The following is a 27,617-nucleotide window of genomic DNA, read 5'->3' as shown; positions in this document are numbered from 1 at the left end:
GCATCACAAGATGACTTGGCTTGGATTAATCCCAGCCATCTGCCACCGTGTGAAAACACCAGCAGTTCCTGCAGGGCTCCACGCAGGCCTGTGTCATGCTCCTGCCGGGTGCTTGGGTGCACTGGGCACTTCTGCGTGCACTCTCCCTGCTGCCAGCCTGCCTGCCGGGGCTGCCTGCAGACTAGTTGTCCAGAGCCTAATCCAGGGGAAAAAAGAGCTGGAGCAGAGCTGGGGGGAATCTCAGAAAGTGTGAGGGGCTGGAGAGGTCAAATCCCAGATGTGCTGGAGTGGGACAGGGCGCTGGACAGATTGGGAATCGTAGAATCATAAGCTGAGCTCCATCCTCCCACAGGATGAAGTTTGCACCTTGATGAGCAGTGTCCTGCTTGCCCCATTCCTGGCCAGGCTCTGGGGCACCTTAGCAAAAGAAAAGACAGAGAAGTCTGGCATGGGGCACCCACAGAGCTGCTGCCCAAGCATGGCTCTGGGTGCTTGGTCTTACCAAGTAGCACACAGGGACACAACAGCTATTTCCAGGTCATTTTTCTGTCCGGAGCTGCTGAGAGATGGATGACTCTTTCTTCTTCTTGTCTTGGTCCAGCTGCTCTTTAAGAAGGTTGTCCTAGGGATTACCAGCGGTTCCTGAGAGGTGGTAGCACAGATGGCTCCTGCCTCCACTGAACTGGTTGGGCTGACTGCATTGCAACAGGGCTCCCCTCACGTGCTGCAGTGCTTCTTTTGGGAGCTGGGGCTGAGCCTTGCAGAACTGAGCCAGCAAGCCCAGTTCCTCCTGGCAGCCACTCGGAGCCTGTCCTGGCTTGAACTCCTCTTTGTGGGTGACCAGAGCTGTGCTCTGAAGGCCCTACAGAGGCCTTCGGGGACATCAATAGCTTTAGGAAATATCTTGACTGATGCATCTGCACCCGTCTTCTGCTCAGGTGTTCCCAACAAGTGCACCCACACCCTGCAGCAGGAGTAGGGTATATGGGGCTACTGCCTCTCTATATAGCGGAGCAAACTGAAGTACAGTGTGAGTTTGCCCAGGGGTCCTTCACAGGTAGCAGGACTCAAGCCACATAGGTCCTTGGCTAAAGGTGCAGGACTTGTTCCTGCCACATGTGGTGCAGGGATGCCGTGGGGCTAGCATCGCTCTGCCCTGCTGCTTTGTACCCTCTGGGAGCAAGCAGCCTGGGACAAAGCCATGGGGCTCAGAAACACTCTGAGGGCAGAGTGGCACCATCTGGAGGGCTTGCCCCCTGTGCCTTGGCCTAACGCAGGACACCCGCACGGCACCCCTTCTCCCTGGCAGTGCCAGGGCCCTACCTGCTCCTCTAAACCCCCAACATGCTGCCCATGGGGGCTCTGCAGCACGTCCTTGGCCTGGAGCTGGGTGCTGCGTGACATCTGGCCCTCCAGTTCCCGGCCTGGGCCATGGTGAGAGGATGGCTCTGGGAGCTGCTGTGGACGGCTCTGTTCCAGAGAGATCTGCTCCGCAATCTGGGCCTGCCAAGAGGAGAGGGGTCAGTCCTGCTGCAGCGAAGGATTGATGCTGGATGCTGCAGGGCAAGGGGAGGCGATAAGCAGGGTCTGGCACATCACCATTCCATGGGGCAAGGATTAGCCAGGGGTTGACCTGGTCCCCACATGGGGACACCATCTTCCAATTCTGGGGATCAATATCTCAGCTCTAAGGGGAAGCCAGGACCTGTCCCGGCCCTGCATTTACAGGCTCAAAGCCCTACTAGGTGCCAGTGGCCCCAAGGCTGGAGCTGAGATGTCCAACTCATGGAGACACCATGGCAAGGGACTTGGGGGACAGGATGCTCCAAGACCAGCAGTGACACTGGGCAAACGTTCCATTGCCAAGCAGCATCCCCAAAAGGCCAGCTCCAAGTGGGCACTGAGCCCATGGGACCTGTGCTGGGCCTGTCCTGGTCGTTTTGTCCCCAGCCAGCCCGTGGCGAAAGATAAGAGCTCTGAAAAAGGCATGGCAGCCCTGTCTCTTTAAAAATCTCCTGGAAGAAAATGTTGAAAGGAAAAGAGAAAAAAGCGAAATCCAAAATAAATAAACGGCCACATCCGGATTTCCCCCCTGAGACACTAATAAAGGGTTTATGAGTTTGATATGAATTACCCTCCCCGGCCATTTACAGCTGATCTTCTGGAACACATTAGTCTCTTCTCCCCTTCCCCCGGCCCGGGGGACGGGCCGCGCAGGAGGCGATGGAGGGGCACCGTACACAAAACTATTTCATGCTCGCTGTGATGCACAACTCCAGCCAGCAACGTTGCTTTTCCACAACAGGAACATCTCATGTTTCCCGTCACCCTCGGCTCTGCCCTTAGAAAATCCATTTGGAGGCATGACAGCCAGGCGCCAAGCAGCGCCAGGCCACCAGCCCACCTCTCTGCCTCACTGGCTGACCACCTCTTCCACCAGGGCCCCGGCTTGGAGGGAAGATTCAGTTGTTTGCTGGCTAGCTGGAGCAGGAATGTAAAACCTGGTTTCCAGAGCTCCGCTGATCCCCGCGTGGCTCTAGCAGGCCAGAGCTTTTCCGGCAGAGCCTCCTCCCACGTCAGCGGAGACCTGAGGAGCCTGGTGCTCCAAGGTGCAGCGTGTTGCAGGCAACAGGGCCCATCTCATCTAAAGACTTGCTGGTTTGTCCCCTTGTTTGCTCTGTCTTCTACCTTCCTCAGGATGGGTTGTCCCAGATGAGCTCTGAGTAGAGAGGGTGAGCGCTGTTCTGCTGACGCTGTTGAAGGAGCGGGGTTGAAGCCAGCTCCTGAAAGAGCCAGCTCATGGTTCTGTTGCTATCCATCCCTGAGCAGTCCTGCGGGCACGTACCAAGTCCCCCATCCTCAGATGGGCCCTACTGTGAGCTCAAACACAAGGGATAGAAATGCCCAAAGGAACCCAAATGCTTCCTCCAGCCAGGCGGCACGGTGGCCACGCTGTGCCCTTTGCGCAGGGGTCCCTTCAGGGCCCAACTCCGCTCTGCGTCTGCCTCTGAGAGCACCCTGTCAAAACACACGTGGGCTGGCCCCGTGTGTCAACCCTGCTGCCCTCAGGCACAGCAAGAGCAGGGTTTGGGAAGGGGAAGGCAACCGCGTGGGGAGAGCCTCTGCGGAGCTGTGTTCCCAAATTGCAGGCACACACCGAGGTCCGGCAAGCAGCCTTTCCATCTCACACGGAAAAACATGACAATGGCCTTACTATGTTGTCTGAATTAAACTCCTCAGGATGCTAAATTGAAAGCAGTAACTGAGTTAGGAAAACAGCTGTTGGCCACAACCAGAAGTGATTTCCTCTGGGTCAAAAGCTGGACCTGATGCAAAGCTGGACTGTTGGGAAGGCTGGGGAGGAGTGTAAGGGGAAAGGGAGTCCTTCCCCGCACCATCTGGACAAGCTCTAGCCATGGCCTCCTGCCCCCTTTCTGAGAGCAAATGCCCCTTTTGTTGGCCTGGGGCTGCCACAGAGCTGTATTCAGAAGATGTGTCCTCTGCTTGGCCTCCAAAATGGGCCTGGGACTCTCCGTGCCCATCCCAGGGTGGGAGGGTGAGTGGGGCCAGGTTTGTGAGGCAGCAAAGCGAGGAGGAGATGCGCCGGGGTGTGGGCCATCACACTGGGGTGGAAATCATCCACCTTCCACCCCAGCAGCCCCAGGCGGAAGCCTCAAAGGCCGTGTGTGATTTGGCCTCCCAGACACTAAGAGATAGTCCTGGACGTCTCTTCTACTTGGGATTGAACAGAGCTCGACATCCATGTGGAGGTAAATCCTCACGCAGTACAAGAGCAGGGCTGTGAACCTGCAGCTGGGAAGGGGCTGTGGCTCCTGCAACCCCCCTGCTCCAGATGAACAGCTCAATTCACACAAGGGCTTCTTGTGCCCCTTTCTGGCACCCACGATCAGAAATCAGCAGAGATGTGAGGAACGCCTCTTTCTAAACGAGTCCCAGAAGTGTTCAGGCCTGATTTTTCCTCCTGGAATTTTCACGCGCCAACTCAACTGGGAGGAGGGCACATCCTTTGCTCCCGCAGTCCCTGCTGTGCACACAGGGTCACGGCACACGCAGTAGCGTCTCCAGCACGTGAGCACAGGCAGGTTTTTACAAGGCTGGTGGATGCTGTGCTTGCTGAGGCGCTGGCTTGGGGAGGCCTCTCCAATGGGACATTCTCGCACATTGCAAAGCTGCTCTGCAGGAAGGCCGATACTTCCTCCAGGAGTGAGTCTGATGGATGCAGACGTCCTTCGGCTGACCTCGAGCCCATCTCTCATCAACATCACAACGTGTCTTTGCAGCACTGAGGCAAACCAGACTTAAGGCAACTGGATTGGCCCAAATGCTCAGCCAACACCTAGGCAAGGAAAGAGCTGGGAATGCTGGCATGGTCTGCTGTAGGTGCCCAGGGTGAGGCATGGTCGTCAACAGATCTGGGATCTCCCATCAAGCGCAAGCACAGTGAGCCTGGCCTTAGCGGAGGAGACCAGCTACGGAGCCTGGAGCTGGCAGATCCAAGTATCTGTGGTCTGGAGCTGTGTTTGGAGGAAGGCAGAGGCCAACCAGCCCAGAGCAAAGGCTGCAAGGAGGATTTTTAGCCAAGGGCCATGCAGTCACCCTGCCATCTGAGGAGAAGCGGTGGGATGCAAAGGGCCTGTTTGAACCTGATTCTGCCATACAAGAACAGCCACTCTGAGGGAAGTGATGCTGCTTGTCCAGGGTCCCACGTGGCAAACAAGCAGAGGAGCTGGAATTAGGGCCAAAGCAGCTGTAGCCCCTGATCAAAGCTCAGCCGAGACCTTGGCTGTGGGGGCAAACAGAGCTCTGAGCCCTTTGCTGACTCCGGGGCCTGCCAGCAGCTAATCTCCCACTTTGCTGAGTCCCACATTTCTCCCTTTGTGCCAGTTCTCATGAGGCTGCTGCTGCTCACAGCCCATGGGGACGCACAGCAAATTAACTGCCCCCAAGCGCAGCGGAGAAAAGCAAGCCAACCCTGTAAAATCATCGGGAAAGAAAACAAAGCACAGCCTCCCCACATCCCCCTGACAAGGCTCCACGCATTCGGGGGAGTGCAAGAAAGGACCAGGGGACCTATTAAATATCCAGAAACTTTTATACACCAGTGTTTTTGGGTGGAGGGTCCAGCAGGTCAGCGCAAAACTGCTCGTATTAAATTCAGAAGAGGGCTCAAGCACATGGTTTGGATTTTGCTCTCCCCCTTCGCTACAGCTAATTAGGCCAAGTCCAGAGAGTGTCCCTGCTGATCCCTAACATATGTGTGACATGAATGATTCCTTCCAACGGGAATCGGCTCCTGGGAGCGGATTATTAGCTCTGTCTCTAGGCAGGAAAGGAAATCAGGTAGCCGAGGGACGTGTGTGTATGCGCGTACGCGCGCGTGTGTGTATGTTTGTGGGAGCTGAGGAAGAGATTATGTTTTAATGAAGAGTTTTGAACTCATTATCTGGCCTGCATTCAAAGAATGCAAGAACACTAATCATGCACATAAATGCGTGTGGTGGGAAGTGACTGGAGAGTGGCCAAGAATACAGAGGTTACTGTAACACACATCGCGCGCTCCCTCTCCCACTCCCCAAGCGCTGCCTGAGCTCTCGGGTTTGCGTGGTTCTGGCCGCTCGGTTTTACGGGACTGTGGGAACGCGCGGAGCCTGCTTCCCCTCTCGCACACCCCTCGCCTTTCCCTGCCGCCACCAGAGCCGTGCTGAGACAGCTCTCACGCACCGGGGAGAGCGGGCCCAATCCTGTGCCCGGCCTCAGCCCCGAGCTGTGGCTTGGGGCCAGCAGGCCGGGACAGCTTTCCGGCGCAAAGACCCTCTGCAGGGTGCTAAGTGCTGTATGGATACGGAGAGAGCAGACCACAGAGCAAAGGTGAGGCCAGCACCTGGCAGTGCAGTACCGCAGGGCTTTCGGAGAGCGGAAAACACTCTGAAGCCTGCGCTGCCAAGCAGGATGCTCTGCATCAGCTCGGGGACACGAGCTCTGCCCCGAGCAGCCCTGACTTTAGAAACCTCTGGCGATGGAAACTCCATGATCTGCCTCCTTACTTCCCCGCACGCCGAGAGCCCAGCCGCAGTGCGGGCGCGCGGGGTGTCTCATCACACGCCGGGCCCTGGGTGCAGCTTTTCCTGCCTGCGCAGTACCTTGGCGAGGGTCTTTTTCAGGGAAGAGCCGTCCTTCTCCGGGCGAAAGGCCGAGCGCTTGCTCTCCTCTTCCAGGAGGCTGAGGGTGCGCTGCAGGGCGCTCAGCCTCTCCTGGAGCGCGCCGCTCTCGCCCCGCGCGCTCCGCGCAGCCACCACGGCCTCCTGCTCGCTCTGCTGCTGACGGCGGATGACCTGCAGCGCACAGGGATGAGCACAGAAAAACGTCCGGACCCAGTGCTTTGCTCGGGGGGCAGTCGGACGTGGCATTACCAAGATGTAGGACCAGGAGCCATAGTGGTGCTGATTGCTGGTGACTGATTACACCAGGGCAAACTGGGCCCTTCCTCTCGAACAGTAACCCCCCGTGCCTCCTCTTCCTTCTGACAGCCTTCTGTCTTCTAATAAACACGTACAACCTAACCCTCCATTTCTAAAACGCTGACGCATCTAGGGTGAAACCCAGCCACTCCTCTAGCAGCCTGTGGCTTGGCTAAGCAAGAGGAAAAGTGGATGTGGGAGCGTTTTGATGGAGGCCAGTCCGATTCTCCAGGACACCACTCCTGCACCCAGGAGCTTATGGCGCTCTCCCGTGGAGGGCTTTGCCCACTGCTTTCTACTCCAATTTGCCCTTCTTGTTCCCTGTTTTGGACTCTCTCTTTCCTTGACATGAACCCAGTCCCTTTCTATGCTACAGTCCATCTGGAGTTGCTTCTCCCCCAACCAAACTCTGGCCTTCAAGTCTTCTGCTGCAGTAGCTAAAGATCAAGACAGACGCCCCAGAGTGCTTGGAGCATACGAACTCCCCACGCTGAGACAGGCAGGTCAAGAAAAGGTGCCGGATTTATTGTCTCTGCTTTGCAGCAGTGAAAACAAGGCAACTCCTTTGGCACCTGATTCCCACCAACCTCTGGATATTGCCCCTGCAGGAAGGGAGCTTACGAGGCATGTCTCCAGGCAGACAGGAGGCTTCTTCCATCCCACAGTGCCCCCTCACCTCCTGCAGATGCTCCAGCTGGGCCTCCAGGTGCCTGCAGTGTGGCTCCAGCTGGGCCAGCCGGCCCTGCAGCATGTGCACTGTGTCCGTCAGGCTGTGGTTCTGCCTCTTGCAGTCCGCCAGCGCCTGCCGCATGGAGTCCAGCCGCTTCTGGGGAGACAAGCGCCCTGCTCAGGCCAGACAGCCAAAATCTCCCTGGGCCACAGCCTGGGCTCTCCTCACCTGCAGCCCTCGGCGGTCCTGCTCAGCAGCTGTCAGCGCCTTCTGCAGCTGGGAGACGCTGTCTTGCATGGCGGAAGACCCTGCAGCAGCCTCGCTCAGCGCCTGCACCAGGCTCTGCACCTTCTCCTTGAGGTGGCTCTCGACACCCTCGGTGTGGACCAGCGAGAGGCCCAGGCGGCCCAGCTCCTGCTGCAGGGCACCCACTCGGGCCTCGCTGTGGGCCAGCTGCCGGCGGAGGAGCACTGTCTGTTCCTGCAGCGCCTGGACTTCAGCGTCGCGGTCGGCCAGGCCCAGCCGGGCACGCTGCAGCTCTCCAGCGGTCGAGCGCTGGCTCAGCTCCAGCCTGCCAGCCCGGCTCTCCGTGGCCTCCAGGACTTCCTCCAGCCTTCGCTTGTCACTCTCCAGCATGGTCTCCTTGGCCTGCAGCTTGCTCACCTCATCCTGGGGGGGGCCCAACAGTGCCTTGCACCAGCCCAGCTCACACCTGCGTGCCCACCACACGCCTCCACCATCAGCAGTTCAGACACTGCACGCCAGCGCTGCCTCCCTCCCAGCTGTGCCACAGTCACCCTCGCCATGGCAGCCCGGCCCATGCCCATGCTGCGGCAGGCTGCCTGCTGGTGGCCCTGCTCTGTGGAGCATGTGAGGAGCCGTGTGTCCTGCTCCGTCCCAGAGGAGTTGCCGCTTACCTTCGTGCTTGTGGCATCCTCTGGCAGCGTGAAGGAAAGAAAAGGGACTGCTCTGAGCACATGCAGCACGCACACGACATGCATGGGATGCATGATGGGGACAGGTGGCTGCCCAGGGGCCTTTACACGGAGCTCGGCAACACTTGCCCTGGGAGGAACTGATCCCAGTCCAGCTGGGCAGAGCCCAGGAGCCAGGGGGAGGAACGGGGCAAAAAAATCCTGCTTGCAGCCTCTGGCTTGGCAGCTTTAGAGCAAAGGCTGCCATGTGCTGTCTCTTGCTGCCCTTAAGAAACAGGATGGGAGGCATCTGTGGGCTGTTTAGACCTCTGTTGCTCACAGCCACCCTATAAAATGGGCTTCAGCTTGACCTCTGCCCGTTAGGCAGCACCATGTCTCCCACCGTGCTGCTCACTGGGTGCCTATCTCACCATGGCTGCTGCCCACCTCCAGCTTGCGGTTCTTGTCCCGGCAGGCCTGCAAGCTGTGCTCCAGCGCAGCCATACGCTCTGCAGAGCTCTGGCTTTCCCTCTCGCCTCTCCGAATGGCCTCGTCCTGCAGGCGCAGAGCCAGCTGCACGCTGCTCAGGCGCCCAGCAGCACCACGCTTACCTGCGGGGAGCCAGGGAGAGGCCTGAGTCGGCAGAGATCCTTTCAAGAGGGACCGTGGCTGTCCCTGGAGAGTGTCCCCATGGGATCACCATGGTCTAGACCTCTCCACCCTCTATACAGAGTGGCTTGTGAGCATGGAGCTCCTCCCTGACCCCAGCACCAAGGGCTTCTACCCAATCTTCGTGCCTCATTGCCTGCTCCCACTGCTGGTGGCAACCTGCCAGGCAGGGACTACCTATGCCCAGCAGTTGTGGGGAAGAGGAGGGAGAAGAGAAAGACTGACCTTCCTCGGAGTCAGCCAGCGACCTCTGCAGCTGCAGGATGCGCACGTGGGTCTGCTCCTGGGCCTGCTCTGTGTCACTCAGCTGCCGGCTCAGGTTCATCACCTGAACCCTCAAATCATCCTGGTGGGAAGGAAATAGCTTCAGGCTCCAAGCAGAGAATGGGTTAGCCCCCAAAGCAGTGGTGGAAGGGGAGTGCGGGCTCTCAAAGCAGCTCAGAGACCTCCAGCAGAGTGAGGTTCTGTGGTGTCTCCATGCCGGAGCACAACACCTCAGGCTTGGCTCATGAGCACAGACCTTACACAGTGGCTTCACCTCCCCAGTAGTCTGAATTGCTTAACGCTGGCTTCACGGCACTGCCCGTTCCCCGTGGCACCCACTTGACCTGGGGTCTGAGTGCCGGCATGTTCCACTGCCACAGAGGAGAGGTCACCAAGGTGTTGTGGATATACCGAGCACTGCCTAATCCTGCCGGAGAGCTCCCCACACCATCCCACAGCATCTGGAGCTCATGTGCCGGCACACACCTCCACCTTGCCATTCAACACGCCTGGCCTGGCCCCATCACACAACTCAACATGCTTGTGCATGCCTCTGACTGCAGACATGCATCAAGACTTGCACTGGGAGAAAATGGGGGGCTCAGTGCCACAGCGTTGTCAGGCAATGCTTGGCCCAAGGCACTGCTGGAGTTTCTGGGCTCCTGCAGGTCCTGGTGCAGGACACAAGGCAGAAACAGGGATGTGAGACCTAAACCGGTGCCTAGTGAAGTGTCCCAGCTGACTCTGGGGAGCAGAGGAGCCAGCTGGGAGAGGGCAACTCTCTTCCAGGCTTGAGCCCAAGACAGTGGGAGGCTTCAGCTGGCGCAAGTGAAAGCCTCCCTCGGCTGTGATCCCCAAAACAGCAACCGGGATATTAATTAAGACATCAAACCTCCCACAAACCCAAGTGGCGTCACTTCTCTAAGCGTTAATAGAGAAACGCAATTGAATACAGACGTTCTCCCCAGCACCAGCAAGTCCCTCAGCCTGAAGGGCGGGGGATGACTGAGAACACCTCTAACTTCACAGCATGGAGTCGTAAAGCAATAATTGATTTCCCAATCTGGCTGAAAGTTCTTCGGATGTTCTGGTGCTTTGATTATTTGACAGAGCATGTTTTTTAAATTATTCTTGTGTAAATATTTATGCATTTTTACAAGAACCATGTTTTGAGCAACAGGACATGACAGAGGAAGGGCCAAAGGGGAGTGGGCTGGACGATGGATTGCTCCATCCATGCCTCAAAGGTCAGCTCAGGGTCAGGATGGGGACACGGTGCTGCACCCAGAGCTGGGGGGCCTCAGCAGAGCCCCGGGGTGGCCCAGGCAATGCATTTCAGTGTGGGCTGGGTGCTGACAACGAGTGTGAATCACCAGTGCTACCCACTGCTGGCACTAACACTGCTGCCCTGAGGTAAAAATTAGGAGTGGGGCAGGCCAAGGTGCTTAAAGGGTGGCAGAGAGGAAGTGGCTGACTCTTTAATGAAAAGAAATGTAGCTTGTTGGTGTGATCCTGCCCCTTCCCGGCTGCTCCCCTGGCTTGTCTCTCCCCAGAGGGTAAAACTTGGCAAACCACAGGACTGGCCGGGGGCCAAACTGCCTGGCTCGGATGCATGTGGAGACAGCCGTTCCTGGAAGGACTAATCCAGGCCCTCATGTGTCCCCATTTGGCCTGGCATCCTGTGCCTGGCTCGCTTTCCTGGCTAGGTCACAGAACTACCTCCCATGGCCACCCCAAGCTGAGAAAGTGGGTGATCCAACTTTCCCCTTGCTTCCCTACTATGTTGCATCCCCTGCTCCCTTGCCAGCACTGTTCCTCTGCCTTGTGCGCAGCAGCCAAGACACGCAGCTCTGCAGCGGGCTGGGGGAAATGCTGCTCTGGCCCCCTGCTTCCCATCCCAGTGCTCAGCCCTCTTTTTCCCTCCCATGACCAGAGCTAGGCAGGAGAGGGCGGGTGCTGGTAACCTGCTGAGCTCTCCAGGGTAAGAACACATGGAGCAAGAGGTGACAACAGAGGGGCAAGAGAAGGGAGCAGACGACCCAAGAAAGAAAACTGCAGTGTCCGCCAAAGTCTTGGCTATTCTGCAACCCACCCCAGGGCTAAAGTCTATGTCATAAAGTGTGTGGGGGAAGCATGATCCTCCAGCTCCCCATGGGCCTGCAGCACCCACAGCCGAGGGACGCCTCTCCAGCTGTTGGTGCAGAGCCCATGACGCTGTGGGTAGCAATGGGCTGAAGCAAGGGGAGCCCTGCACTGGACCTGCTCTTACCCTCTCCCGCTGGGTGTCCCGCAGCTCTTGTAGGAAGTCCCTCAAGGCCGCGTGGACATGGTCGGGCTCAATGTCACCCGCCATTGGCGAGCCAAAGGGAGGAGATGGCCCCGGGGTGAGTGCAGTGCTCTCCAGGCCTGTGCATGTGGAGAGAGCGATGGAGTCAGCCTCCCGGGAGACTGAGTCCGTGTGCCCATGTGTGGCTGGGACAGGTTTCGCTCCACAACAGGGCTGCCGCTGACCTTTTGTTGGGGAGCCTGCCCGGTGCGGAGAGGGGCTCCTCCTGCCCAGCCCCAGCGTCCGGCGCAGGGCCAAGCGCAGCGCTCCCAGCTTCGATTCCGCTGCTCTCCTGGAGGCCTCGGCCCTCTCCAGCTCTGCTTCCAGGCCACGCAGGCGTCCCTCGGCCATGCTGAGCTGCAGCTGGAGGCTGTCGCTGGTCCCGTTGGCCTGCTGCAGCTTCAGCTCCAGGCTGTGGAGCTTGTCTTGGAGCTTCTTCTCACGGCTGCGGCTTTCGCTAAGGCTGCCCTGCAGGTCCTTCTCTCGGGCCTTGGCCCCTCTCTCCACCTCTGCCAGCTGCCTCTGCAGGCCCAGGACCTGATGGGGAAACACGCGGAGCGCCTGCACCAGTGTGTGTGTGTGTGTGTGTGTGTGAACAAGCCTTGCAGGTGTAGGGAGAGTCTGGGGGCTTCCCCAGAGCCAGGCACAGTGCAGCACACATGGACAGAGCCCAGAGCATATAATGGTGCCAGATGGCATGGGTTTTTCCTCTCCTCCCCAAGCTGGACCATGACGTGTCCCCTCCCCAGGAAGTCCGGTGACCTCTTCAGGGCATGCCCACCTCTTTGTGTGCACAGCCCTGGCTGCTCTCCAGCTCTGCCACCCTCTGCTTCAGCTCCTGGCCCTCCCTGCAGCTCTGCTGCCGGTGCTGCTCCTCCTGCAGGATCCGGGCCTGCAGCTCAGTGGCCTCTTTGCCCTTCTTGCTGTTCTCGCTCTCCAGAGCCTTCACCTGTGAACAAGGAGGCTCAAGACTCACTGCCCAGCTGGGTTAGATGCTGTGTTAGGCTCTTGGGTGTGACAAGGAGCAGGAATGGGATCAGAGCCCCTCAGCAAGGGTGGTTGGTGATCCTCTCCAGTCTGGCTCTCCCTATTGCCAGGAGCCAGAGCCAGGAAAGCAGCACTGAGTGGAGCTGCGTGCCCCAGGGAGAAGGTATGGTCCTGCCAGCCCCTCTCTGGGCTCAGTGAGGACAGAGCAAAGGAGGGCAGAGGGACTGTGGGACTGCAACGTGCTGGCCACTATGTGTGTGCTGGGGACTGCGGGGCTTCGGTGGGTCTCTGGCTGGCACTTGCCTGCCTGCATAGGTCCTGCAGCTCCCGGCGCGCTTCCAGCCGTGACTTCTCCACCTCCCGCAGGCTGGCCCGAAGCTCGCCTACCTCTCGCTGAGTAGCAGCCCGGGCCTCTTCCAGCACAGCCACCTTCTGCTCCTTCTCCTCCTTGGCTCTCTGGAGGCTGGGGGCAAGAGGTGCATTTTCCCAACATCAAAGGGGCCTGCTGGGGCCCAGTGCCCCATCCTGCCTCTTGCACACCAGTGCCTGGCAGTGCTGGCCAAGCTGGCCGCAAGGCAGGGGTGCCCAACAAGTGTGAGGAGCCCACCTGATCCGTTCACTCTCAGCTCTCATGACAGCAGCTCGCAGCTCCGTGTTGGATTTCTGCAGTGCTTCCTTTTGCCTGCTCTCATCCTCTGCGGTCCGGCGGACATCCGATATCTCCTTGCGCTGGCGCTCCCAGGCCTCTTCCCCTTCCCGCAGCCGGCGGTGCATGTCGGCCAGCTCCTTGCGGGCCCCACTGTGGGCATCCTCGGCCAGGCGCAGCTGTGTCTTCAGCTGCTCAACCTTGGGGAGAGAGACACCATGCCTAACGCCAGGTTTCCGACCTCTTGTCCTTGGCCAAGGCTCCTGCTGCCAGCCTGGAGCCAGGCTCCTCCGCTCAGTGGAGAGGAGAGCGGGGGCGGATGGCTTTGAGGAAGCTTTTTTGCGACGGGGAAGCGCCGGGCCCCAGATCTGCGTGTACACTTGGGGGAAAGCTGGGGAATGTGTGCCAAGGTGGGGGGCACAGGGTCTGCTCCCGTCCCCTCTTGACTGTGTGTGCGCATCCCATCTGGGCAAGCTGGCCGAGCTGGAAGCTCTCTCCCGAGGAGCAGACCGGCCTGGGAAGAGAACTGAATCTCCCGACTCAGTCCTGAACCCCCTGTGTCCCCCCAGGCCTTACGGAGAGAGAAGGGGATGGCATGAGGGGGCTCCCAGGGCCACTGCAGCCCCCTGCGCCCACCCCTGGAGCGCTGTGGGCCGGGGGGCCGGGCGAGGGATGCGGGCCGGAGCGTCGCTGCGGGGACGGCCGGGCAACGTCGGCGCAGGAGCCCTGACATTGCGCAGACTCTCCCCACCGGCCCGGCGGCTCCAGCCCGCTCCCCAGGCCGGCTGCCGGCTTTGTGGGAAGGGTAGAGCCCCCCTCTCCCCTCCCCCAGCCCCAGATGGGATGCACGAACGGAGCCTCTCGCGCTTTCCGCTGAGCTCAGCAGAAATTCGCCCAGAAGGTCAGTGACCAGAGAAAGGGACGATCCATCATTAAATAAATTGTTTTCATTTCCCAGGATAAAGGGGAGGAAGGGGAGGGGGGGTGGAAGTGGACTGGGACTTAAAAAAAGAGCAAAACGCAGGAAACACCCCCCAAATTCCCTGCCGTTAACAACCTCAGCTCCTTCCTTGCTCCAGCAGCTCTACGGGCTCACAGGGCTTTTACAGCCAAAGCTCTTAATGTGATTATAATAATTATTTCTTCACCAGAATTTATTTATCTCCCCCCCCCCCAAAAAAAAAAAACAGCCCCTTTTGTAATTTCCCTTGGGGGAGCCAAGGCTCCGGCCGAGGCCCCCGGGGCCCAGAGGAAGGAGCAAAGGTGGTGGTGGTGGGGGGGGGGATATTTCACTGTTATTTCTCCGCTCCATCTGCTAGTCCTGAAACGCTCCCTCGCCACCAGCCGCCCGGCCCGGCTCCGGGGCTCCGGGTGCCCCTCTCCGAAATCCTACTCTCTCGCTCGTCTGTGTGGTCCCCCCCCCCCGCCAACCCCAGCTCCAACCCCGGCGCTGGGCTTTGAAATCTGTTGAAAGGAGACCATTTTTGCCAAAATAAACAGCCTGTCATGTTAAATTACTCTCTCTTCCTCTTTTAAGTCCCCTGATTCTCCTTCTCCCCCCTCCCCACCCCAACCCGGGGCCCTTTCTGCTCGGGGGCCGCTGTGCTCCGACGCTCGCTCCTGGCTGCCCAGAGCCGCGTGCGAAGGAGCCGGGACGGGGCATCGCCGTCCGCCTCCCGCTGGCCCCCGTGCCCGCTGTCGGGGCCCTCGAGCGGGCGGGCGACGCGCGTACCTCTCGCGCCCCCGCCACCTTCTCCTTCACCAGCTCCCTCGCGCGCTCCTTCAGGCCCTCGGCCTCTCGCCGGTGGGCGGCCACAGCGTCTTCAAACCGGGCTTGCAGGGTCCTCAGCTCCCTAGCGACGCCGGCCACCGCGTCCTAAGGGAGGGGGGAGAGCCGGGCTGAGAGGCATCGGGTAGGGGGGCTCGCTGCGGTCCCCTCCCGCGCTGCCCCAAACAGGTCGCGCACGCGGCCACCCCGTCCCCTTGCGTCGCTGCCCCCCGCGCGACATGGCCCAGCTCCTCTCTTCGCCCCTACGCTGCGACCCAGGCGTCCACCTCCACCAGGCCCTAGGAAACCAGGGCTCTCGGATGGGAAGTGGAGGAGAAACAGGGCTGGCTCCTGCCGCGGGGGCTGTCCGGGCTCGGTGCACCCCGCGGATGCTCGTGCAGGCCGGGTCTTCTTCCTGCCAGGTTGAATGCTGCTTGAGCCGTTCTCCTGTGCCTGAGTTGCCGCTGCGATTTTTCCCCTCGCTCGCTTGCCCTTGCCCTTGCTCTTTTCTTTTTTTTTTTTTTTTTAATTTTTCACTCTCTCCTGTTTCTAACGGAGCTAAAATTCGTAGAACCATAAAACGCAGAGATGGAAAACGACCTATTACCTCATCCAGCCCAGCCCCTCTGCCAGCGCCGAGCCGTTCCCTACAGAACGTCCCGGGTGAGTTGTCTAGACCAAGTACGAACGTCTCCAGCAACAGGGATTCCAGCACTTCCCTGAGAAGATTATTCCATGGTCTAATTGACCTTATTGTTAGGAAATTTTTCCTGATGTCTAGCCTAAAAAGTTCCTATGCTAAGTCGGAGCCTATTGCTTGGTTACCTTTCCCTGCTCTTCCCTAAACACCCTTTACCGTGCTCGGCTGCGTGCTCTTGCCCTGCAGACCTGGCATGGCTCAGGCCAAGGTTTCCATCCCGTGAGCCTGCCCCCAGGGCCAGGTTCATCCCTCCAATGTTTTGCTGCTTCCCTCTACAATGGATCCAGCTTCCTACGGTCTTCCTGACGCACAGTCGCACAACCATGACCTAGGCTGAGCGGATGCGGAAGTGCTCACTGAGGGCTGGTAAAATCAGTTACTTTAGCTCGGAGCAACGAGTTCAGAGCAGTCTGATTAAGATCTCGTTGGGTTTGCTGCTGGGCTGCCCTGTCCATCGGTATCTAGGGAAAAAGATGTTCTTGCTCAGCATGCTTCTGTCCACACAGCTGTCCTCCCTGCCACAAGGCCAAGGGAAGGAAGCTTCCCTCCGGCTGCCCTGAGCTTGCTGCTTCCTGAATCAGGTGGGAAAGAAAGACATTCCCTGGTGACACAAGCTTCTCCATGCATGCTCTGCCCAAGCCAATGCACACAGCACGAGAGTGCAGTGCTGGAGGGTCGCTTCCAGACTGGGGTTGCAAAGTCTGCTCTCTCGGGAGATGCCGGTGTAGCTTGTGCTGTTGTAGCCCAGTCTCTCCTGAGCAGAGCCACTCACATCCACAAAGAGCTGCCCACAGAGCAATGACGGGAGAAATCCATATCTCAGCCTTTCAGATGCTCAGCATCAGCACAGGGCCGAGGAGCATTCACGCTGGGGCCAATCCAGCCTTTCAAGCCCTGGACATGTGCTAGAGAGTTAGAACTACAGGTCCCACAGAATACTGCCTCCTCTGCTTTCAGCCATCCCTGCTCCCGGCCGGGGCAGGACGAGGGCTGGATGGATTATCAGAAAGATGTGTCCTGGCTGGGATGCGCAGGAGGGGCTGCATTCCTTGGGGTGGAGCCAAATGGAGTCTCTGAACCCTTGTCACCTGCTACCTCCTCTCCAGCTGAGGAGCCATGGTGAAGCCCAAGCAGAGAGAAGGGCCCTCCTGCCAGCCTGGCATTGCCTCCAAGGGAGGAGGTGGGTGCCTGGGCTTTTATTCTCCCACTCCCTGGCCCATGTCCTCATCCCTGAGAGGCTGGCTGCTGACAGTTGGACATATGTCATGCCCTACAGCGTGGGTGGCAGCAATGGCAAACAACAAAACAGATGATTTTTGGACCGCTCATGCCCACAGCATCATTTCTCATGGAAGGGTTTTTGCCGGGGATGGCCAGAAGATCAGGCCTGCACAGAGGAAAGCCAGAGTGTGAAACCTCCCTGCTCGCTGCCGTACTATTTGCAGTCTGCACTGAGGTTTACAAAAGACTGGAGGTGGAGAGGGCTGTCACAGGAATTTTGGGAAGGCGTTTTTTTATGCAGTTGCATTTGGTTCCCAAACAACTTTTGATGTCAACGCTTTGCAAACTCGTTCTGGCTGGATTTCCTTACCCTCCACGGACTGTTTGTTTTGTGTTAGGGGGTGTTCTTCCTGTGCACATCCCTCTTTGAACCACTCTCTTGAGTGTTGACCCCCCCTGTATCCCTGCTGCTCCCAGGCATGCATTTCAGATTGGAAAAACAAGCCGAACCGCCCAGCACTTGTGAGGGCTCCCAGTGGGTTTACAAGCAGATTACGGCACATGCTGCAGTGCAAGCACGCCTCCTTCTTTTCTGCATTTCTACCGCAGTCCTACTTGCAACCCCAGTTCCAGCCATCTTTTCATAGGGGACAGTGCCATGGGGATTCACTGAGGGCTATTAGCTTTGACCTTGCCAGTCCTCTCCACTGTAAGCTTCTGTCTAAGAAAGGCAGGTCCTTAAGCCTCTCCTGAAGGGTCCTGAGTCACTTTGGGAATGTGGAGAAGGATCTGGGCTCACCTTATCCTGCTCCTGGCGAGTAAGAGCTTCCTGCTTCACCTGATCCATCTCTATCCTGGCATTTGCAAGCTCCCTCTGGGCTTCATCCAGCTTCTCCAACACGAAATTCTTCTCTGCCTCTTTCCGGGACAGAGCCTGAAAGCCATGACAAGAGGAGCCTTTGGCCAAATGCCACATGCTGAGGGGGTGGTAGGTAGGAGCAGGCCTCAGTCCCTGCCCCACGGTCAAGCCACTTATGGCTGCTCCCCGTGGTGACCTCTGGCGAGAGTGGAGGTGGCTGCGGGTGTGTTGCACTGCTCTCCCTGACGCATGGACTCCAGGACCCAAACAGGCACAGGCAACAGGGTTCCTGCAGCACAGCGCTGCCCCGCTCACCTGCTGCTTGTCGTTCTCCAGCAGAAGGAGGCTCCTGTCCCGCTCCTGCTGCAGGCTCAACATCGCCTCTGCCAGCTCCTCCTTCTCCGTCTTGTACTTGGACACCAGCTCTTCTTTCTCTTGCTGCAAGTGGCGAACGGCCTCTGCCTTCGCTTCTGCCAGGGCCTGGCTCAGGCTCTCCTGGAGCACAGTGGAGCAAGCCGCCAGTGGATGCACACGGCATGGGGCTGCCTGGTGCCCTGCATTCCCCACACGGAGGTATCTGCCCAGCCACAGCACTGAGCAAACCACAGCTCCCCATGGGGAGAAGATCTGGCAGGCAAAGTACAGGCAGGATCCAGGCCTGGCCACAGAGCTCTCCACCCAGGGCTGCCCATTTGCTACGTAGGGCTGGCAGGAGCCATGTGCTGGTCCCGTGCTGCAGGGACAGGGGTAATAGCTCTTACCTTCTCCTCCTGGAGACGTTCCAGCTCTGCCTCGTGGGCCAGCGCCTGGTCCCTGAAGGCTACCTGCCCCTCCTGCTCAGCCTGCATGACCTTCTGCTTCAGCGCCTCAGTCTCGGCCCTCAGTGAGGACTCCCGTCGCACCAGCTCCCCCCGCACCTCCTCCACCTCGGCTGCAGGACACGTGGGTGTCCTGGCTCAGCAATGCTGCTCTGCCACACCGAGGGGAGGGTGCGCAAGGCCTGCGCGGTTTGTGCCCTACCTCGCAGGGTCTGCCTGCACCGCTCACTGCTCTGCTTCTCTGCTTCCAGCTGCTCCTTCTGGACCTCCAGCCGGGTTGCCAGCTCCTGTGCCTCAAACAGGCTGCTTTCCAGGGAGTCCCTCTCAGCCCTGCAACACCGCAGCTTGCTCAGCATGCAGCCCTGCCCAGGATCCTGCCTCCGCACCCCAGAGAAGGGCTAACGCTGGCTTTCCTCTGCCACACCAATGTGACGTGCCCCCAGGTACCCTGACACATCCTGGGAAAGGTGTGAACGGTCTGGGTGGGTAGCGAGGGTGTTGGGGGCTCTTGCCATGGCTTCACACCCCAAGAGGCAGAGCCAGTCCCAGGCAGCCTTCCCACCATGACCCAGGTGGAAGGCAGTACCGTAGAGCCTCTGTCTCCTCCAGCAGGTCTTTTTCCTGCCTCTCCAGTGCTGTCAGCTGTACCATCAGCCTGGACATCTCCTTGGCCAGGTCCTCCTTCTCCTGCACGGCCTGGAGCAGAGCTGCAGCCTGCATTTCTGTCTTCTGGTGGCTTTGTGCTAGCTGCTGTGCCAGAGCTTGCTCCTGGCTGCTCGCCTGCGGGTGGGAGAGGAGAAGCAGAGTGGAAGCTTCTGTCTCAGGGGTCAAGCTGGTGGAGAGAGACCTGCTGTACCTGCAGCAGCTGCTCTTGCAGCTGGGCGTTGTGCCGGTGCATGGCCAGCAGCTCTCCTTCCAGCCGTTCCCAGCGCTCCTCTGCTGCCTGCCAGCTCTGCTCAAGGCCCCGGTGGGCTGCGCTGACCTGGGCCTGCTCCCGCTCCAGCTCTTCCAGCTGCCCCTGTAGGCTGGCACGCTCCTGCTCCAGTTCCTGCTGCTGCTCCGTCAGCAAGCTCTTCTCCTCCTCCAGCTAGAAGCAAGAAAATGGGAAAAGGAACCTGAGGAGATGAAGGACATGGGGAATCTCAGGGGAGAAACATCCCGCATCCTCTGCTGGAGGAGGTGTGCGGGTGTTGAGGCCACGCAGGTGTGCATTACCTGCAGAACGGTGCCATTCAGGCTGACTTTGTCTTGTGCGAGGCCCTCGTTCAAGGCAGCCATTTTGGCCAGCGAGTCTCTCAGCTCTGCTTCCTCCAGCTGCATCTTGTTCAGGGCCAGCTCCAGCTTGGCACAGGTGGCCTCAGCCTGCAGGAAGGGGAAGAGCACAGCTTTGTCATCCAGAAGAGCTGTGGACCCCCCTTACAGTCACAGCACATGGCACAGCAGTCAAGTTAGAGAGGCTGGGGCCTTCTGGAGGCAAAGCCAAGCGCGAGGCAGTCCTGTGCCTCACAGACCTGGACTAGCTGGCACAGCTTTAATGCCTTGCCATGTGCTGGTGATGTACTGCTTTCAGACACAGTGTGTTTCCTACAAAATGCTCTACAACAGCTAACACCTTGCATCTACAGCATCTGACATAAGTGATGCTTGAACTGACATTTTTGGAGAGAGGAGGATTTGGGGGTCAGCACGTGGGAGCAGTGGCCAAGCTAGGGACAGATGGACTCTTCCTCAGGTGTCCACTCAAGGCTCCTGGGATGCACTTCTCCATCTCACCTTCTTCAGTGCACCACTCAGGCTATCCTTCTCGCCCTCCAGCACCTCCCTGACTAGTGTGGCCTGGCTGAGTGACTCCTTCACCCCCAGCAGTTCCTTCTTCAGGGCTGAGGCCTTCTCCTCCAGTTGTTCCAGGGATTGCTGCCTGGTGGAGGAGGTAAAACACAAATGGCAGAGCACAGCCCTCACCATGAGGCCTGTCCCTAGCAGCACCGCTGGCTTGAGGAAAGGTGAGTTGTCAGCTGGCACCCACGCGAGAGCTGGCCTCCCCCTCACTGGGAACAGGGCCCTCGGGGTGGGCTGCCTGCTGTGGCCCTGTGCCCATGGGTGGGTGCTGACTTGCTGGTGGCTGCAGCCAAGTGGCCAGGCTGAACTCACCCTCGCTCCAGCTCTTTCCGGCTCCTCTCCCACTCGCTGGCCAGCTTCTCTTTCTGCTCCTCCAGGAGGGCTCCGTGTCTGTGCAGTTCCATGTTGGCAGCTGTCAGCCTGGCCACTTCCCGACGGCAGGAGTCCACCTCCTCATTTAGGCTGCCCACCCTTGCCTCCATGGCCTGCTTCTCCCTAGGGAGACGAGGCCGGGAGCAGGGCTGAGCTCTGCAGTCCCTTCATGGGCTCCCCCAGGGCACCTGACTGCTCTGCTCCCCAGCACTCACTGGCTGAAGATCTCCGCAGAGGCCTTGCAGCGCTGCAGATCCTGCTTGCATTCCTCTAGGGCCTCTGCCAGTTCCTCCCGGCCTCGCCGCTGCTCCTGTGCCCGCTGCTCAGCCTCCTGCATGTCCCGCTGGCACTCGCATGCCTGCTTCCGTGCTGCCCGCAGCGCGTCCTGGGCTGACTCCAGCTGCGAGCGCAGCTCCTGCCCACACAGAGAGAGAGAGAGAGAGGATCCAGCTGGATGTGCCCCCCCACGCCAGGGCTGCCACGGCAAGTGGAGCAAAACCTCCACGTTGGGGCTCTGTCCCCAACAGATCTTGTCCCCACTGCCACCACACTGGCTCCACCAGCCCAGGCTGGAGCTCCCTTCTCCCTGCATGTTCCCTCACCTGCTCAAGCTGTTGGTGCTGATGGAGTGCTGCCTGCAGGACTGCCTCGGGCTCCCATGTTGGTGAGACCTGGCGGTGCTGCGGGGAGCCGGAGCGCAGTGGGGAGAGCCATCTGCTAGGTCCCTCTTCTGCCACCCTTTCCCTGCCATCCTGTGAGAGGGACCATGGAAAGAGAAGGCAAAGCCATGAGTCCCAGCCTGGCCCCGTTGGGAAGTTTCACTGAAGAGGAGCTGTGAGACACCCTGAGGCCTGGAGACAGGCTAAGGAACCAGCCCAAATCGCTTAAGCATGAGTGGGGGACCTGAACTCAAAACATCCCAGGCCCTACAGCACAGCAGAGAGTGGGAGCCAGACCTGCACCTGAGCAGAGCCACTCGCTGCCCACAGCAATGGTTCACTCTCGCCTTCCTTTGCCTCCCTTATGGTAGCAGCTTTCTGTGTTGAAAGATAAAGACGGTCTCAGTGGTCAGTGCCAGGGCTGGGCAGAGGGAGTGGGTGCACGTGGAATGGGCCAGTAGGACAAAGAGGGCGCAGGCGGGCACACCAGCTTCTGGATGTCCAGTTTGAGGCAGGCGATGGACTCATCCTTCTCCATGTTTTGCTCTTTCAGCCGCTCCGCTAGCAGGCTCAGCTCTTTTATCCTGAAAGAGAGGGGACTCCCTGAATGCTAGATGCAGAGGCCGGGCAGATGGGATCGCACACGCCCCTGCTGCAGAGGCGACAACCTCTGCGCAGAGGGATGGAGCTGGATGGGTCGATGGGCCAGGCATGGCGTATGAGGATATTGCACTGCAGGAAAATGAATCACCCACTGCTGGCAGCTCCTGTAAACAGCCATCTCCTGAGTAATGAAAGGCAATTTGCAGGGTTGCTGTTTTGCCATTTCCAGGAAGAACGTGTATGGAGGTGTCAGCAGCTCTAAGGGGCCTGTTGCGGAGACGCTGACCCATAGAGAAACGTGCTGCCCATAACACACTCCCAGTTCCCCACACATTGGACAGCAGTGAGTCAGGACTTTCACTGCCAAAGACCTAGGCCTGTTGTCTGACTCTGTCCTAGTACCTGCTGCTCAGATCCTCCAAAGAACCCACATGGCGAGAGACCATAGCCAGTGCCCTTTTACCTGGAGTTCAGCTCCACTTTCTCTCCATCCCAGTGGCTCTGGAGCTGTATCATCTCCCGGACCTTGTCCCGGAGCTGCTGCTCCAAGCGTGCCACGTGCAGGGTCTGTTTCTCCAGGGAGCAGGCGGTGTGGCTCTGGGACAAGCGGAGGTTGGAGTCCAGGTTAAGGCAGGCTGTGTGGAGGCGCCGTGCTGTCCTCGCCATGTCTATCCTTGCTTCAGCCAGGCCTCTGGTGATGGGAGACAACATCCTCTTGGGTTTCTGCAGCGCTGGCGCAACATCATCAGCTTGTCCAGCTGCACAGGGCTCTGCACCCCTGCTCTGCTCCAGCTCGCCTGCAACAGGCTGTGACTTCCTCAGCCCTGTCTGTGTTCCTCACCCTGAGGAGGTGTGGGACAGAGAGGTCCCTCTTTGGGTCAGGGTAGGACACATGCTCTGACATTGGACTTGAGGTCTGTTTGTCCTGCCTGGCACCCACAGGCCCTTCTTCCTACCTTCCCCAGACTCCATGTGTCAAGGCCATCCTGCCTCAGCAGGGCACCCATGCAGCTGTCTTCCCTAGAGGGGTGGTTTGCAGCACCCACCTCTCTGTGACAGCGCGGAGGTCCATGAAGCGCCCACGCAGTGAGGCTGCCTGGTGCCAGAGAAGGAGGGTCTCACCACGCTCGCTCCTCCAAGGGGTGCCAGAGCTCTGACAGGGATGGGAGCAGGATGCGAGGGTCAAGTTGCAAGGTGAGTTAGCACCATGCCAAGAGAGGGCACGGCTCCTCAGCTGCCCTCTGCACCAGCTGCCAATCTGCCCACCAGGCACTATTCTGTCTCTCCCTGTCCGATAACCATCTTTGTATCACTTTGCAGACCCACGAGGTCCCTGTGATTCAGGAAGGGGCTGCTTCAGCCCAGGTTAGAGAATGAGCCAGGGCAGAGCCTCACCTCCCTTTTGTGGTACCGCTCCAGCTCGCCTCTCAAGTGGTGGACATCCACCGTGGCCTTCTCCAGTTCCCCCGCCAGGCGCTGGTTGGAAGATTTTATCTGTTCCAGCTGCTCCCGCAGGAGAGAGTTCATCTGTGACAAACCGGCACTCCTAGGGCACAGACCAGCCCCACCAGCATGTGAATGGCAAGGACCTGAGCTCTGTGCTCAGCCATGGTCTGCCACCCTGGGAGAGAAACCCTGGTGGTCTTCAGAATTTGTCCTATTTCTGCCTCTTGATGGCTGGCTGTAGGGGGTCCCTGTTGCAGGGCAACACTTGCACGTGGGTGTCACATGCAGCTCTCAGGGACACAAGCCAGCTTGTCTTCCCCATGTGAGGGTGAGAAAAAGCTGAGCATGCAGCCCTGAAGGGGGGTGAGGACAGCATGGAGGAACAGACAGTCTGCCCGGGTGGGACTGGAAACTGGAGACATATACACCTAGCTGGGGATACAGAGCTTGGGTAAGGAGATGTAGAACCTGTGGCCCATCTACTGGGGGTTCACCGGCCTCTGGCATCCCTATCTACCAGGCTGTGAGGAGCCCCGTGCCTGTGGTCTGGGCCCCACTCACCTCTGCTTCTCATCCTCCAGGTGCATGAGGGTGCTCTCCAGGTTGGAGCTGCGGCCTTGGTCCCGCTCCGAAAGCACCCTGGGCTCCCTGGACTCTAGCTGGCAGGAGAAGGCATGAGAAGAAAAAGGAGGCAGCAAGGGACAGACCCCTGCCCCAAGGGTATCTCCTCAGGCAAGCTGGACTGAGGGAGGCAAGGAGAGGAACTGGAAACCACTCCAGAAAATCAAAAAAAAGTCTTGCCTGGGCTATATAAAAAAGCCACAAACAGCCTCAGCCATATTAAGGCTGGGCAAACCCTGAGGACTCAGTCCTGAGCCCCATGACCCTCTCTCCCCTCCCAGAAGCATTCCCAGGATCTCAGACAGCCTGGGCCCATGCTCTGCTGTGATTTCCTTCCCACACTGATCCCTGGAAGAGGACTTTCCACTGCTGTGGATCCTCTCTCATTCCCTCTCCTGCTCTGACCAGGGGCAGGAACAGTTTGCAGGGGAGCCTGGGCATTTATCCAACCGTCCTGGCCTGCTCGGAGAGCTGGGATCAGGGCTTAGCATGCCTTGTGCCTTGCTCTGCACCCCTGCCTGGGCAGCCCTTCTGTACTGACCAGCTCTTCCTGAGGCTCCGACTCTGAGGTTTTCTCTAGAAGCTGCTGCTCCAGCTCCCCACATCTCCTCTTGTACTGCAAAACCTTGGCCAAAATGGATAGGTAGGAAAGGAGTACAAGAAAAAAAGGAAGTGGAGAGGAGAAGGAAGTAGGGGAGAGAGTAGGCATTGGCTCCACTACTCCCCCAGCCTACAACTAAGGCTGTGTTTGTGGTGCCATAATGGTTGTGTCCATACCTTGTTCTGGAGCCGCTGGACAAGCTGAGCCTGGCGCTGCTGGCCATCCTGGTAAGCCTGGAGCTTGCGTTTGTAGGCCTTCTTGTCACCCTCGAAGCGTTGCCTCAGCTTCTGCAGCGCCAGGCTGCCTTGTCCCTCGCGCCGGGCCGCCTCCGCTCGCAACGCCTTCTCCAGCTGCCCATGTGGAGATGGCCAGAGCTCAGGGTGCGCACAGGCAGGTACCCTGCCAACGGGCATGGGGGGCCTCTACCACTGCCCCGAGACATGACCAGCCTCTTCCTGCGCTCAGTCACGATGGAAGAGCCGGGGAGCGGTGCGGCTGGCGAGATGAGCGAGGTGCCTGGGACATGGCACCATTCCCGGGCAGTTGAGCCACCTGAGGTTCCCTCTGAGGGAACGGTGCCTCCCTTTCCCGGCATGCAAGAGTAATTCTGGGAGATGCCGGAGGGCTGAGGGCATGTTAAAAGATGCAGTCACCAAGCTGGGAAGGCAGTCTGGAAATGGAGGGAAGCGTCTGCCCTGCTGAGGAGCCCTCGTTGTGATAGGAGCTGTACAAACCCAAACAGGCAGGGCAGCCCGGAGGTTCAGGCCTGTCTGAGGAAGCTCTCAGGCCCAGAAAGGTGAACAAGACCCTTCACAGTCAGAGCACAGCCACAAAAGACAGGCTGGAGGGGCAGCGCCAGGGTGAAAAGCAGCACACACATTAAATACTCCTGGCTCCTGGTAGGAGGAGGGTGGTGGAGCAGGGCCTGCGGTCTGTTCAGGTTCCCAGGTAGTTTGGGGATGTGTGCTCCAGCAAGGAGCAGGTACAGAGAACAGGCCCCAGCCCAGTCAGATCCATTAGTGAGGACAAGCTCTGCTCTACTGGACCCTGCTATAGACTTCGGTGGCAGCTGCCTGTGCCCATTTCCTCAGCCATGGAGGTGATGCCTGTGTGTTGAGCTCCTGCTGAGGGGTGTATGGTCGCACGTGACCTTGCCAAGGCCTTTCCCACAATGTTTTATGAAAACTAGAGATGTCCCCTCTAAGACCACCTGTGTGTGATACCCAGCTAGGGCATTTGGAGCTGACACGAAAAGGTCTGTGGCGCTGGAGGAGATAGCAGTGTGTGAGCTAGCTGCAGTGCAGAGGCCAGAGTATGTTTGGGTTGCCCCTTAGCAAGGACAGAGCTCTGGGGGCATGTCACTTGTGTTTGGCATAGCTGCTGTGGCATGGGGATAAAGGCAGAGAGGCCCTAGCCAGCGCTGTGTGGGGCAGGCGGTTGTGAGGTAAGGGGTGTCTGCTATCCTAGAACCCCTTGGGGTCGTTTGGTTTCACTGGAAATGCAGCTCTTCCCCAGTTTCCCACTGAGGATGAAAAGCCCAGCTCCAGACAAGGCCTGGTAATGCCCACAGGTCCTCCAGCCACAACTACCTGCTGTTCCCACCACCCTCTCCTCTCTTCAAGATGCTGCCAGCAGGAACGTGGAGCTGGGACTGTCCTTGCTAGCACTGGAAAGCCAAACACATGTATTTCTACACCCAGTGCTCCCTCTGTGCCTGCTCCAGCAAGATGGCACTGATCCACAGCCCCACGTGTCTCTGAGATGGTCCAAGCACCACTCCTTGACCACTAGGCCCCCGCACTTACCCGCTCGCTGATGGCCTGGTGCTTACTGGCCATCTCGTCCCTCTCTGCACGGGTGTGCGCCAGCAGGTCCTCCAGGCGCGACAGCTCCTTCTGCAGCAGCCGGTTCTCCTCTTGCATGTTGGCTGCAGAAGGTGTTTCCCACATCGCTGAGGAGGGAGGGAAAGGGAGCTGGAAGGCTACTCCAGCTCCCAGGGTGCACGCAGAGAGAGCTTCAGCAGGAGAACTGGCATCCTGGGAAGGCAGCGTAGATTTTCCCTGGGGTAAGGGCCTTTCCTGGCCTCTGCACACACACCACTGTGAAAGAGGTGGCCCGGGAGACAGTGGGACCCTGTCTCCTACACAGCCAGCGATGCTCTGAGCTGATCTGCCAGGTGTCAGCCATGTAAGTGATGCTCTCAGCATCACGCGGGGAGGGAGATGTACACCGGGTAGGGGGGAGGAGGGTGGAGAAGATACCCCAGGATAAGCCACCTGTAAGGTGTCCCCCAGCTGGACGCCTGCCCGAAACTCCTCCTGGGCCCGTACCGGGGACAGCCTCCTCGGCCAGGCTCTCCGCGAGGATCTGGCGAATCCTCGCAGGGATGGGCGTGGGGGCAGCGCGGTCTCCCTCTCCCCGCACCAGCAGCGCCTTGTCGTCCTTGCTGGCCGCGGGGCTCAGCACCGTGTCCTCCAGCTTCTGCAAGAGCAAAGCACTGGCTGACGGGAACCCCGGGCCTCGTGTCACCGCGAGGCGGCTACACCGCCACTCCAGATTTTTCAGCCAAGTGTTGCAGGGTCTGAACGTGCTGGTTTGTCACAGACGAATCTTTGCCGCGACTGTTGGTCTGGGCACGAAAAAGGGCTGGAGCCGAGCAAACGTGTCACTGGAGGAACCAGAGCAGAGCCATTTCGCCCCTGAAGGAACCTCCTGGGCAGAGCGCAGCCCCTCGGCATCCCTCTGGGAGCCCGACAGCGGTCGCGGGGAAGGAGGGGACGCGGACGCCCCGCGGGGCTGGCGCAGCGCTTTGGGGCACAGCTCTGCCCGCCGCCACCTCCCCGGTTCCGGCCCGAAGGAGCCGCCCGCTCGGAGGGGCCCAGCGCTCCCTGGCGGCGCCGCGGGGCTCGCTGCGGGCCGCCTCACCGACCTGCACCGCCGCCTCCAGCCGCAGCGCCGCGGCCCCGCCGTCCCGCTCGCCCATCGCCCGCCGCGCCGCGCCGCGCCGCGCCGCGCCGCTGCTGCCGGGGCCGCCGCGTTGCCGGGGCGACCGCGGGGGACGCCGCCGCGTTGCCGGGGCGACCGCGGCGGAGGGGAGGGGGGGGGGGGAGAGCCGCGTTGCCGGGGCGACCGCGGGGTGGGGGGCGCCGCGTTGC

General features: G+C 59.4%; 1 protein-coding gene across 1 annotated transcript; it reads right to left on the bottom strand.

Annotated features, from left to right (window-relative positions):
• Positions 1–538: 538 nt before the first annotated feature.
• Positions 539–27,445, bottom strand: CROCC2 (ciliary rootlet coiled-coil, rootletin family member 2). The gene is made up of 33 exons (XM_062583095.1): positions 27,388–27,445; positions 26,800–26,963; positions 26,268–26,435; positions 24,639–24,812; positions 24,403–24,486; positions 23,802–23,866; positions 23,190–23,340; positions 22,258–22,517; positions 21,679–21,775; positions 21,135–21,212; positions 20,748–20,947; positions 20,473–20,655; positions 20,095–20,239; positions 19,537–19,683; positions 19,178–19,408; positions 18,908–19,101; positions 18,524–18,651; positions 18,265–18,434; positions 17,819–17,998; positions 17,444–17,578; positions 14,688–14,831; positions 12,917–13,155; positions 12,613–12,772; positions 12,104–12,271; positions 11,266–11,859; positions 8,958–9,078; positions 8,511–8,674; positions 7,378–7,818; positions 7,156–7,305; positions 6,162–6,353; positions 1,324–1,503; positions 722–862; positions 539–622 (listed from the first exon to the last, which is right to left on the bottom strand). Exons 1-33 carry the CDS (start codon positions 27,443–27,445, stop codon positions 539–541), a joined length of 5,790 nt encoding a protein of 1,929 aa, XP_062439079.1.
• Between the last annotated feature and the right edge of the window lie 172 nt (positions 27,446–27,617).

This window comes from Rhea pennata, chromosome 9, assembly GCF_028389875.1.
Source record: "Rhea pennata isolate bPtePen1 chromosome 9, bPtePen1.pri, whole genome shotgun sequence".
In the NCBI taxonomy this organism is placed as follows: Eukaryota; Metazoa; Chordata; class Aves; order Rheiformes; family Rheidae; genus Rhea; species Rhea pennata.
This window is presented reverse-complemented; position numbering and strand designations above follow the sequence as displayed.

What these genes read in the sequence shown, in the direction of transcription:
- CROCC2 (XM_062583095.1), bottom strand. Translation starts at nt 27,445, where the DNA reads ATGGGCGAGCGGGACGGCGGGGCCGCGGCGCTGCGGCTGGAGGCGGCG. An exon ending in TGCAGGACCTATGCAGGCAG is followed by an intron (nt 12,272 to 12,612) that starts GCAAGTGCCAGC and finishes CCTTGTTCACAG; the next exon opens with GTGAAGGCTCTGGAGAGCGA. An exon ending in CAAAAGAAGCACTGCAGCAC is followed by an intron (nt 623 to 721) that starts GTGAGGGGAGCC and finishes GGTAATCCCTAG; the next exon opens with GACAACCTTCTTAAAGAGCA.